General features: G+C 54.1%; 3 protein-coding genes across 3 annotated transcripts; 1 reads left to right on the top strand and 2 right to left on the bottom strand.

Annotated features, from left to right (window-relative positions):
- Window positions 1-117: 117 nt before the first annotated feature.
- On the bottom strand, window positions 118-1,101 carry CkaCkLH20_00387 (glutamate-cysteine ligase modifier subunit; the record flags this gene model as incomplete). Its single annotated transcript, XM_038883107.1, has 1 exon — window positions 118-1,101. The coding sequence occupies one exon, from the start codon at window positions 1,099-1,101 to the stop codon at window positions 118-120; it is 984 nt and encodes a 327-aa protein (XP_038751812.1).
- Window positions 1,102-2,572: 1,471 nt separating this feature from the next.
- CkaCkLH20_00386 (uncharacterized protein) lies at window positions 2,573-6,319 on the top strand (the record flags this gene model as incomplete). Its single annotated transcript, XM_038883106.1, has 5 exons — window positions 2,573-2,604; window positions 2,647-2,680; window positions 2,748-2,865; window positions 2,925-3,199; window positions 5,303-6,319. 5 exons carry the CDS (start codon window positions 2,573-2,575, stop codon window positions 6,317-6,319), a joined length of 1,476 nt encoding a protein of 491 aa, XP_038751811.1.
- A 1,924-nt stretch (window positions 6,320-8,243) lies between these two features.
- On the bottom strand, window positions 8,244-11,922 carry CkaCkLH20_00385 (hsp90-like protein; the record flags this gene model as incomplete). The annotated part of the gene is made up of 4 exons (XM_038883105.1): window positions 8,244-9,114; window positions 9,169-9,550; window positions 9,632-10,057; window positions 10,104-11,922. The coding sequence occupies 4 exons, from the start codon at window positions 11,920-11,922 to the stop codon at window positions 8,244-8,246; spliced, it is 3,498 nt and encodes a 1,165-aa protein (XP_038751810.1).
- Window positions 11,923-12,608: the final 686 nt, after the last annotated feature.

Below are 12,608 nucleotides of genomic sequence, written 5' to 3'. Positions count from 1 at the left end.
CGTCGAGGAATACCCAAGATCGCCAACATCAGAAACGCTATGCAGTGTTTGTCTATAGGCCGTCTTCAGCCATGGTATCACATAAAACCTCCCAACGGATTCAGAAGAGCGACGCTCTCATGAACTCTCTACGAGTTCTGCGCCAGCAAAGTAGCCCTTATTCTCAATCACTCCCCGGTCTCTGACAAAGGCTGTGTACTTCACCACCCACTCCGGGACGAGGTCTCCGTACAAACCCTCTCCGCCTTCGAGGGGGTCAGCCAGGACACCTGCGCCCTGCAGTCCGTGGCCAAGAAGTTCGCGAAGGGTGCCGCTAGGCAGGATGTCGGTGCAATCAGTGTGAACGAGCAACTCGACACCCTCTGCCTTGGCCAGCTTGACGAGGGTGGGCGGGACGCTGCAGCAGTCCTTGATGTTGATCTGGTCAACCGCTGGACGGATGCTGACCTTCTTAATGAACTTTGCCAGCTTCTCCGTGCCGAACTCGGAGATACCGAGGGCCTTGACCTCGCCGCGACGGTACAGGTCCTCCAGAACTGTCCATGTGGCAGCCTCCTGATCGATGTTGCCTTGGCTGGCGTTGCGCTTGTCGGCTTCCCACTCGCAGTCACCCTCGAAGGACATACCGGGGAAAGAGGCGATGAGGAGATCTATCGTGGTGACACCGAGTTCCTTACGCACGAGGTCCAGGGCCTCTTGGACGTAGCGCTCGCGGTCCTCGGCAGGGGCGTTGGGGAGAAAGAATAGCTTCACGGTGATGTCGTAGTTTGTTGGCTCTTCCTGCAAACCTGAGTAGGACCAGTCTATCCGGGGAATGTAGAGGGCGCCATCCTCGCGGGTGGTCCACACGTCAAGGCGGGGTCGGCCAGAGCGACCGTTCTCGCCATTGTTGAAGCCATTCGAGTGTCCGTTCAGGGTCCCGTTGTGGTCGTCATCGTCGATTGGGGAAGCCTCTTCGTAGGGCGAATAATCCTGTTGAGCAGCAAGAAAGTTGCTCCTCAGCGAATTTGTGAGTTCGAGGTTTGATCTGTATGCGCCTGGCTTGCGGATTATGGAGGGACCGCCCGAGACAATGTTTCTGCGCGAGGCGAAGGACACCAATCAGCTTCTTTGCGCAAAAGGAAATGGATAGGGAAAATTGTGATTAGCTAAAAGATTGGGAGAGTGTAACGCACCCCGTGGATAGAATGAGTTTCGTCATGGCGCGGACAGATAGAGGTTTGCTGGGAAAAGAATAAAACAATAGAACGCTAATCCAAAGTCCAAAGGTCGGTGGGAGTAGATTGCGTCGTAAGGGGTCCTTATCGCGCAATGGTGATGATGTCGACTTGGGCTTGTTTTTGGGCTTTTTTCTGCGCGCCTGTAATTTTTAGAGTTTGGAGGGGCTGCTTAACAATCCGAATGGGCGAAGGGCGCCGATAACGACGGATTTTGGTGGTAGGGTCCGGTCGCAGTTACAGGTGAGACGGAATAATTAATAATGTTATGGTGTACGGATACTGGCGCAGGTGTATGCGAGATTCGGCTTATGGGAGATAAATCGGAGAGATGCAGCACCTGGCGTAGTAGTCGTGATACGCGGGGTTCTTGAAGAAATAGAATCCGAGATCCCAGATTGCTTACGATCGTGGGTCTAGATGTCCGTGGCAGGAAGAATGAGAAGAAGATCAGAAAGACTAGGGAAGTCCGGACTTGTGCTTGTTTTGAAAGGCGGACGGGGAATTCGTCTCGAGCCGTGCCGTCTCAATGACAAAATCAAAAGATGACTGAATCAAGACAAAATGATGGGATTTCTTCACTTCCCCCCCTCACCATCCCACCTTCCACCCCTCCTCTGGCCGCGAACTCGGCAGGAGCGCGACTCCGAGGGGCAGTTCCACGCAGCGACACTGCGGTGCGGTAGTGTAGTGGGGTGTAGCGCATCGCGTCAGTGCTTTTGGGCTGATTTGTGTGCATTTCGACGCCATCTTTGGGACTGTCCTCCACCAACCACCGCTTGTGAGCGCCTTCAGCCTGCATGAATCGCTGCTGCTGCTCTGGTCGACTCAGACCCACCTCCACCACGCTCGCTGACATTGGATCTGAAGCACACAAAGCCATCGGACGCATTCTCCCGAGGTCAAGCTTTGTTTTGCAGATGTCTCTTCAGGGGGCTGTCCGCTAATGGAAAGTGATCTAACCAGACTCCAGTGACTAAAGTCGCTGTAAGATCGCTCCAGGCCACACCAGAACTGGTTCTTACAGGGCTCACTTCCAAGTCAGCACCGTCCAGTCCCGGGTCCCGTCCCTTCATTGCCTGAGGACGCAGCACCTGCCAAAATTGACACCTTGCTCTCAGCCTGACGTCGCTGCTATTCGCTGGACTGCCAAGGGGGAAACACCACGGGCACACGACAGAACCGCACCTCGAGCAGCAGTTCGTCGCCAACCTGAGTCCATTGCTCGGTTTGTTCTCCTTGACCACGCCGCACCGCACCACTTTCGGTCGAGCTCCACACGACTTTTGTCTCGTCCATCTCTCGACTCGATTTCTCCTTCAATCCACCCCGCTGGGTGATGTGAAAGCATCATCATGGCCATCCAGTATGCTTCCTCATCGCCCTCGTCGTCGATGCATCTGAGCAAGACAGCTAAATGATGGCACAGCTACCTCATCCTCCTCTCCCGTCAGGGCAAAGTGGTATGCTCCAATTTCCGTGGCAGGAACCCCCTCGAAGATGTCCCTGCTGACATGGCATTGTTTACAGCGCCTGGCAAAGTGGTTCACCACCCTATCGCCTAAGGAGAAGGCCAAGATTGTCAAGGATGTCTCCCAGCTGGTTCTCGCACGCCGAACCCGCATGTGCAACTTCCTGGAGTATAAGGGTCAGTCGCCGGCCCCTCCTCTGCCTTGAACCTTTTCGAAACCAGCTGACACCATCCAGACTCCAAGATCGTCTATCGCCGATATGCATCGCTCTTCTTCATCGCCGGATGCGCCTCGGAAGACAACGAGTTGATCACCCTTGAGATCATCCACCGCTACGTTGAGCAAATGGACAAGTACTACGGAAACGTGTGCGAGCTGGATATCATCTTCTCCTTCACCAAGGCATACTACATCCTGGACGAGCTGTTGTTGGCCGGAGAGCTGCAGGAGAGCAGTAAAAAGAATGTGTTGCGCTGTATATCGCAACAGGACTCGCTCGAGGATATGGAGGTACGTTTGCATGCTGCTGCTACTTTGGTTGACTTTCATTTGCGTCTCTTGCTGCGTCTCTTGAAAACCATGAATTCCAGCTGCGCCACTGGCGAAGTCTCACGGCTGACAATCTCCCTCCCACTTTTCAGGTCGAGGACGAGGTTACAAAGATCATGTAACCCTCCTCCCGTTCAGTGTCCAACCACTCACCCATATATGGGTGACGCGATTCCCGACGAACAGTCTCGAACCCAATCTACGAAAATATATACGCATATAATACTGGCTGCGCAAGGGTGCATGGCATTGATGAGCTTTTGGCTAATGGGCGCTCTGCCATTCATCCAGGAAACGGAAGAGATCACGTCGTCGCTCAAGAAAGTGGGCATCCTCTGAGTCGCCCATGCCGATCGATCATCAGTGGCAGCAGCAGCAGTGGAAGAGCGAGTCGGAGAAATGGCCGATACGCGACAGCGGGACTACAGAACGACGCAGGTGCGATGATGGACGGAGTGGCCCGATTGGCCTTTTGTGTGCATAGATCTTGGAAGGTGGAAAACCACCCTCTATTGTTATCAAGAGAACAGACATGAAGTGGTGCGGGTTGCGCAGTTTGCATCCATCCGCGAGGCCCGTCGGCTTGGAGTCTTGTCCCCAGAGCAGTCGCAGGAGACGACCACGGGGCCCGAGTCGACGACGGCACTCGACGAGCATTGCACTCCGGAAAAAGCATCAGATCTGCTAATAGACGAGTATTACGACACGAGCGAATGAGCAGCATACCACATCGTGCATTCGGACTGTATGAAGTCATGTTGCGAGATGGGGCTCCCAATAGTTACTCGTGGCCTCTTGACGCCATTTCATTCGCCTGGGAATTACCGGCTGCGTCCCCCCTTTTCCGGCGTGGAGACCTGGACTGCTCGAAGTGTCGGGTGGTCCCCAACCAGCAAGGAACGGACAGGGACTGGACCCCGACATTCTAGGCGGTCCCCCGCGAATCCGGTGCCAAGGTCGACGCAGGCCGTCGCAGCAGAGTGCGGCGGCCCAGCAAACAATGCCAGCACTCCCAGATACGCTTTGTCACAGACTCCCCCCGTTGGCCCCATTCCACTCTCGGCTCCCTATCTTGGAACTGGCTCGGCTTCTCAGAGAGGGAGAGGGAGCTGCCAACTTGACGCGATGGCTAATACGGTGCCATTTGACTGGGCGGGGACCTTGTCAGCCCGGAAGCCAACCCGGCGGTGCACACTGCAGAGACACGACACGACACAGACCAGCCCATAGTCCACACTTGGGCGGAGGGCCCATGGAAGGCGTCACCGCACCGCACCTCACCCTCCTCCCGTCTGTCAGATCAGCCGAAACTGCAACAGCACAGCACAGCACCACCGCCGCCGCCAGCTCCGCGCACCCTCCTGGCTTCCTGCTTTAAACTCCCGTCCCTTCGTCAGCCCATCCCTCTCCCGTACCCCTCCGTTTCTCCCCTCTCATCAACAACATCCCATCAGAACACCCGTTATTTAGTAATGTCTGTCGACCAGATCACCTACTAGGCGCATCGCGTCTAGCCTACGTTCTTCTATCCGAACCGAACTGATCTACAGGGTCGAGTCGCTCCTTGCCTTATCTAAAGCAATCAGGCTGCCGGCTTCCTCAATCCAACGAAACAGACAAGCAACCTCCAGCAAAACCGACCTCCATCCTCGCGGCGCATCATTTGCGTCTCGCCTCTTTGTTCTCGATTTCGACATCTCGCAACCCGAGACACTTATCTTCCCACAGCCACCGCTGCCCCATTCGGACTTGGCGCGACTTCCATCTCCCGTGACATCATCCGACACGTTAGCACCTCGGAATCCAACGGCCCCATCACAACCTGATCGCAGCGCGATACCGGCGATAAGCTCACCACAGCCCCCAGACCGACAGCGAGGGAGCCTGTGACCTGAACTTTCTTTCATCGCACATCAATACTCGGATGCCTCTTTTGCACAACCTCATCTCTCCACGTTCACCGAAACCCGGCCTCGACCACCCACGATGAAGGTGCGAACCATCTGCCGCAGAGGCAGGCGGCAGCGCGTCGCAACTCTGCGATCATGCTAACCTCGCTCGCAGTACCTACCACTTCAAGATTTCGACGCCGTCACTGGCGCTCTCAACTTCAACACCCCCGATTGCAATGTTACCGGCGGCTGCGATCTATACACCACGAAGTCGACCGGATCCGATAAGAAGCTCTACAAGAATATCGACAAGGACCTGAACTCGCAACATGCGGCGCTGCTCAAGCTGGGTGCCAGCTTGTCACCGCCGGATCGCGAGGCCATGCTGGCGACGTCACCAAACATGCAAATGTTCTCACACTCGAGCGCGTTTGGTCCTCTGTCCGAACTGTCAAGTCGTCGCACCTTCGCTTATCTCATTGCAACGCTGAACGCAAGTCACCAACATTACGACTTCTCCCACGTTTTGAGACCAGGCGACTTCAAAAAGGAGAGAAATCTGCGACGCGTCATGGGAAACCTGGACTCGATCTTGCAGAATGTGCGACCACATGTTGAAGCTCATCCGGTCGAGCAGGCCACCTCTTCAGAGACCAAGGCGGTCTGGGGCCCACAATGCTGGGCCAAGATCGATAATGAGATGCGCCTCAACGAGTGCACAATTTTCAGCTACAACCCGGATGTCGACCCCTTTGAGGAGGACGAGTCGGCCATCTGGGCGGCGCACTACTTCTTCTTCAACCGCGCCTTGAAGCGTGTCGCCTATCTTTACGTGCGCGTCGTCCCCGTCGTCTCATCACAATCACCGCGCCTGCAACCGGCGCTCCCGGGCTCCTTCAAGCGGCCGCGGAGCACTCAGTTTGATGCACTGGGTGCGAACAAGCGCGCCAAGTACTGGCTTGGCGACCGCGATGCTGAGATCATTGCCCCTTATGAGGACGATGAAGAGCAAAGCGACGGCTTCCTCTGGAACCGAGGAGCCGACGGTGATTTGGTCCCCTTTTCCGACGACGACTACACAGAGGAGCGCTTCTTCTACGATGAAGACGATGACGAGGAGAGCATTTCCGACCGGAAGAGCCCAGTACGGCGCATGAGCGAGGACGTCGTGGCCCACATGGAGATCTAAAGAGGAACCACTCCCCACTCGGCGTGAGTCCGCATGACTCTTATCGCCTGCCCCGTTTCATTAATGTGAGAGGGTCCGGGGCTCTTGTTTCTCTGGATTCTCCCAGAGGCATTTATGACGCAAACGCAGCTTATTCGATTCAACATTCTCCTTATCAGAGCTTTGCAAGGATAGCTCTTTTGGCCACGACTCACGACAGCAACACCCACTCTGGGGTTGTCGCAATTGGCTAAGCAAGACACGAAGCCATCAACGGCCAGATGTCGAACCAGTTTCTCTTCTCTTTCCTAAGTCGCCAGTCTTATCAATTATCAGTTGTCTAGTTGCTTATCTTCCATTTTATGCGCTGGCGAGTGTAGTTTCTTCCTGCTTTTCCCGCGCTGCTTTTCTTTCCTTTTGGCTTGTTAGTTGTACTGATGGCGGTGATACCCTCAAATGCTTTCTCGCCAGGTGGCGCTGGCTGGGAAACGGAAACCATGGGGAGGGTTCTCACAACGCGGGTGTGAATTCGGTCCTGGATGGCAAACAGGTCTGGCGGAGGGGAGCGAAACGGAGTTTTCGTATCAATCGGGTCCTTGGTCGATGGCAACGGCTGAAGGATAGTGACGCCGATGGAGTTTGGCATACGTTACGGGGACATCACGATGGTTGTCATTTTCCGACTTGTTCTGGTTTCTTTTTGCCTGGTCTGTACGCAGTGATGAAATTAGTAAAGCTCGATACGCACGTCTAGCTTGATTTGACTGTATTTGAATGATGAACACCACTGGTCTCAAACCTCGGCGTGTCTTCCCGACCAACACTATGTACGAATATTATCCCCCTCTTACCATACCTGTCCTGTCCAGCTTGTCCGGACACGTACCGCCATGTCCTCTCTCTCTTCCACTTCATCACTTGGTGCCGACATGCTCCGCTCATCCGCAGCGAATGCGGAGGTCCCAAACGAGCGGGGCGGAAGGAGAGGGAAAAGGAAAAGCGGTCGCGGCAAACCCGACCCGGATTCCCCGGACCCGCGATTTTGCTCCAGAATCCTGCATAGAACAGACATGGCATTTGGCCCTTTTGGATGGTTCTCGACTCTTAGTCTCGAGAGAGACGGCGGTGAGACCGGACCAGACCAGCAAGCAGCGTTCTTTGACGACGAAAGAAGCGAACCGATTCTACCAACCGCGAAACCGGCATGGGAGGAGGGGAGGTCTTGGTTCTCTCTACCTCATGGGTAAAGAAAGGGTCACGGCTCATCTGAAGAAACACGAGATAGTACGAAAATCGATGAGACGAAAAAAAATATCCGTCATCGTAGAAACTCGACATTAAGGTATATGTCCACAAGAAGAAGGGCCCCCTAGAGGAAATACGTATGCCGTGCCCATCTATCTTTATTTGCCGATCCGCGCGCTCCTCCGCGTTTCCCTTACGTTCCTTATCGCATCTCTGGGGATTCCATGTGTCCCGGGTATCTTCGTGTACGCCCCGGACCGCCGTCCAATCCCACCGTGTGACAAAGGAATCATGACCTGCTTCCCTCTCCCGTGTCGACCTCCTCTGCATCTTCCAACCCCTCGCTTCTGAGGAGGCGGTTGTGGTTGCGTCGCTTTGAGCCTTTTAGCGGCTCAGTGAAGAAGACCAAAAGTAGTCGTCTTGATCTTATGCAACTATCCCAACCCATCCAGACGTCGTGTCGTTCCCAGAAATACAAAGCAAATATGACCACACGACCCTCCATCGGCTCTGGGTCCCCCGACAATGTCATTATGAATACATGTTCGGGACAAATCAAAACAAACAACGCCCTCACGCCGACTTTTCGTGCATCGCTTCCAAACGAAAGAAAATGGGGGAATCCTAGCAAGACAAAACGTAATAATGCATGTGTAAACAAGAACGAAAATTTCCCATGTTGTGGGTCGTTAAACGTCAATTATGTCCCCTTCTCAGAGAGGTAATCCGACGACAGCGCGGTTGCTTTGCCGTTGCCGTTGCCGTCGCCAGTTCCAACTGGCTGGATCGCGTCCGCCTTCTCATCTAGTGGTCGGTGATGAGCTGCAGATCCGTTGGCGGGTTTCTGTGGCGTGGTTTCTGGCGTGGTTTTCCTGGTTTGACTTGTCGTCTCCGGTTCTTCTGGAATCGTTGCAAACTTCTTCAGCACCTGCTTCAGCGCAGGCCTTCTGATGGGTTTGCTCAGGAACTCGTCCATGCCGCTCTCTATGCACTCCCTGACATTGCTTTCTTCCGAAAACGCCGTCAAGGCGACAATGGGCGCCTTGTAGCCCATCTTGCGGATGAGCTTGGTAGATTCTAGGCCATCGAGATTTGGCATCTGGATGTCCATGAAAATCACGTCGAAACGTTGGTCCATATCCATATTGGCTTTGACAAGATCATACGCCTCTTGGCCATCCTTGGCTATTGTGACGTCGTAAACGTCTTCAAGCTTGAGCATCTTGCTGACGACCTCAATATTGGTTGAGTTATCATCAGCAACAAGCACTCGCAACTTCCCGCTTTGGTCAGATTTGGAAGCCATGGCGGCGTCGATCGCTGCCATCTGGTCTTTTGTGCTTCGTTTGGCAGACTTCGGCGCGGGATTCGAGGCGAAAAAGGGTTGACTCAAGCCGACGAGCCTAGGCTGTTGTTCCAGAAGAGTCTTCGCCGTCGACTCGCCGGCGGGCTTAATAGGGGTGTGGTTTCCGCCAGAGTTGCGTTTCGGGTCTCGGGGAATGTCTGCAGGGTCGATTGTGTCGACACTCGGTGGTCTGGATTTGATGCTGCTAGATGCGGTGCTTGAAGTCCTGTAAATGCCTAACATTAGTTCAAAGTTTTCCTCGGGGAACGTGTGAGCTTACCTGTCCTTGACATATTTCAGCGGGATTTGCATTGTGAAAGTTGTACCAACACCGACAGTGCTCTTGAGAGAAATGGATCCACCCATGAGAGTTGACAACTGATGGCAAATACTCAAACCCAGTCCAGTGCCACCAAACTTCTTGCTTAAGCCCAAATCACCTTGCACGAAGGGTTCGAAAACCTTTTGTTGCATGTGCTCAGGAATTCCGGGACCCGTATCTTCGACTTCAAACTCGAAGATGTAAGATTTGGCACCAGGTGGCGGCGGCGTTGGAGACCGTTCTCGTATGTGTATGTGTGGGGTCGACTTGGGCTCCATGGGGTTGATGGCTAAAGCAGTACCCTTGAGATTCTCGGATGTTGAATTGGCCTTGGAGCTCGCTGAGTGGGTTGAACTGGAACCAACTCGATGACGAGATCTTCCATGTCTTCTCGACTCCTTGGAGAAGGAGGAAGACCTACTTCCTTCCCCATTGAGGGCTGGAACCTCTGCCTCGCCAATGCATTTGATTCTGACATCGACTTTGCCACCTGCTGGAGTGAACTTCAGACTGTTGCTCACCAGGTTGATAATGACTTGGAGGATTCTGTGTTGATCGCCCCAAAGGCACATGTCCTTCAGTCTCCCGGTGCCATGAGGTCCAAGTGCCGGCAGCCTTGTGTCCATACTTCTTCTCTCCGGGCTGCTGCTGAGCTCAATAACATCAGATGCCAAGAAGTTGACGTTGAGGGTGATTCTTCCCTCTCTGACTTGCTTGTCAAAGATGGTCAGGATCTGCGAACGGATGTCTGCCAACCGAAACTCCCTCTCTTCCAGGCTAAGTTGTTGGCCGATCTGGTTCTTGGAGAAACTAAGTAGATCCTCGAGAAGGTGAAGCAATAGGTCGCCTGGTTTAATTAGCGCAATCCCAGATCATCGCCAAACGAAACATACCTGACTTGTAGAGAGTCTTGAGGGACTGCTTGATCCTCAAGATATCATTCTCTTCCATGCAAACGGCGCACATTCCCAGAATTCCGTTCAATGGCGTCTTCAACTCGTGAGAGATATTCGCAATGAACAGTGTCTTGCTTTCGTTGGCCGCTTCGGCTGCCTTCTTGCTGATTTCAAGCTCCCGCGTTCTCTCCAAAACCTTCTGGTCCAGGGAGATATACTGCTTGCACAGCTCGTCGCTCATATCGTTGAATGTTTGCGTAAGCTCGGTAAGCTCATCCGTGACAAAGTGTTTGCGATCTTCTACCTTGCCTGGGATCTTGAAAATTCGACGGGTCGAGTCGCGATCATGCTCAGATGCGGCCTTTTCCCTGGGTTTGTACCCAACCAACTTGTAGATTCCTGCGATAATCCCATCCTTTCGTGACCGCTGAGATCGGGATGAAATGGCGCCAGATCCCGGTGTTTCGTCGTCGAAGTCAGAGTAGTCTCCGTCCTCGTAACCTGGGGGCTGAACCGTCTTCTCAGTGGCAGACTTGAGTCTTCGAATGGGCATGACGCTGAGGTGCGCGCACGGGAAGATGAGTATTATTATAAGACCCGCCGTACCGAAGACGCAGCCTAGGATGATGTTTCGCAGCGTGTCTATGGGGGCGTCGACTTCGGACTTTGCCTGCTCCACGACAACGGTCCAGTTGACGAGAGCTGTGTTGGTCCTTGCAAAACCGACAGCGACAGGTTTTCCTTGTTCGTTGTGCGTTGACAGCATTGAGCTGGAATTGTTGGGGGAAACGAATCTTTTCGTGAAGGAATCCCACACCGCAGGGTAATCCTTCATGGGGAACGGCTCGTCATCTTTGCTGATAGACCAGCTCCTATCGCTATGTCGATCGTCTTGGCCAGGTAGCCCATTAGGCGGGAGCACAAACTTGACCGGCACGTTTGCAGATGAGTCCCTGTCGGGTGTGAACGTCGCGTTGCTGGCTGGATGATCGTCGGAGAACCTGTTGGACGGATTCGTAGGTCCAACAAGAAGAACGAGGCCGCTATTACCCAAACCCTCGCGTGAGTTCCGGACACTGACGAGAGAGTTTGCCAGGCCAAGAAGTGTCATGTAGCCGAGTATAAACTCCTGCTGTTTGTTGTCGCGAATGGGTACGGTTATCGACATCAGGGCCGACGTCTCGTTAAGGATCAGTGGCCCAAGGAGCAAGCCACCGTTAGTGGAGATTCTAACCCCAGTAAAGGCATTGGCAGCATAAGCCCATGTGTTGTTCCGGAACTGATTCGGACGGCCGAGATTCTCGTAGGTAATATTTGGGTACAGGTCAGCTGGATAACCTTCAGGAGTATCCGACAGAAACGTCTTGTTGCCCGAAGGACTCCACGGAAGCTCGATATCCGGAATCTTCTGGCCAGTGACGTTCAACAAACCGTGTACATTGCCTGTCGTGTTGCGTGAGTATATTCTCGCCTGTAACAGGCCGGTAAGAGCGCCGGAACTGAGTGCGCTCGTCAAATCGCCCGTTGCCGCAGCCCAGTTGGAGTCCGAGGTGTTGCCGCCGTAAAAGCTGACGAGCGAATCCTGGATGAGAATTCTGGAGGAAATCGTGATGATGCTGGTTTGGACGAGCTCGAGCTCCGAGGAAATACGCGACGCCTTGAGCGAGGCAGTGAGGGCGAGCTCGCGTCCTTCGACCTGGGTGACGAATTGATTGACGTAAATCCAGACAGGAACAGACAGGATCATCAAGCCGACGAGAACAGCAATCACCACGAGGAAGGCGAGCTGTTCTCGAATGGCGATCCTGACGCCCATCTTTGGAACAGACTATAACAGGGAGTCTGGCGCGGTCTGGGCGGCATTCATCGTCTGCAGTGGTGATTCCGGGGTCCTCCTGGATGACCTTGTTGGCGATGTTGTCGTGAAGAAAGGGATGGTTGCTAGAAGTTTGAGTGCTTGGCACGCTGTTGCTCGACGGCGACGGGTGGCTGCTTCGTGAGGTATCCGCAATTCCCAAAAGTTCGTTTTCGTTTGCTTGACGGGCCGGGGAGTCGTGTTTGTTGTCGGTAGACAGGGAGACTGGAACCAGCTGTAAGCTGAACCGATGACCGAGATGAGCGTGAGAGATGCCGTTCGTTCGTCCGGGCAATCGTCGAAGAGGCAGTTGTTTGCAGGCGCGCGGCGAAGGCCTCGTCTTGGGGACTGTCGGTTGAAGCGGAGGGTGAATGGGTGGAATGGAATGGGCTGAGGGCAGGAGAAAGATGGAAGATGAGCGACCACTGGAGGTGGAGTCGCGCGGGAGGAGCTGGGATCCAGGTCCGTCCCAAAAGAACTAGGTCCAGGGTAGGGACAATGGAGTAACAGCGGAGAGCTGCAGCAACAGATGCGCCTGGAGTAGGGTGAAGGTACTTTGATAGTACGTACATCTTACCTCTCGCTTTGGTCTAGCGCCCCGGGGCAGGCAAGGTCTCTTCTTGCGTCTTCCCTTTTCTCGACTAGAA

The sequence above is a fragment of the Colletotrichum karsti genome (assembly GCF_011947395.1).
Source record: "Colletotrichum karsti strain CkLH20 chromosome Unknown Scaffold1, whole genome shotgun sequence".
Classification (NCBI taxonomy): Eukaryota; Fungi; Ascomycota; class Sordariomycetes; order Glomerellales; family Glomerellaceae; genus Colletotrichum; species Colletotrichum karsti.
Note: the sequence above shows the minus strand (reverse complement) of the source record. Positions and strands in the feature narration are given on the sequence as shown.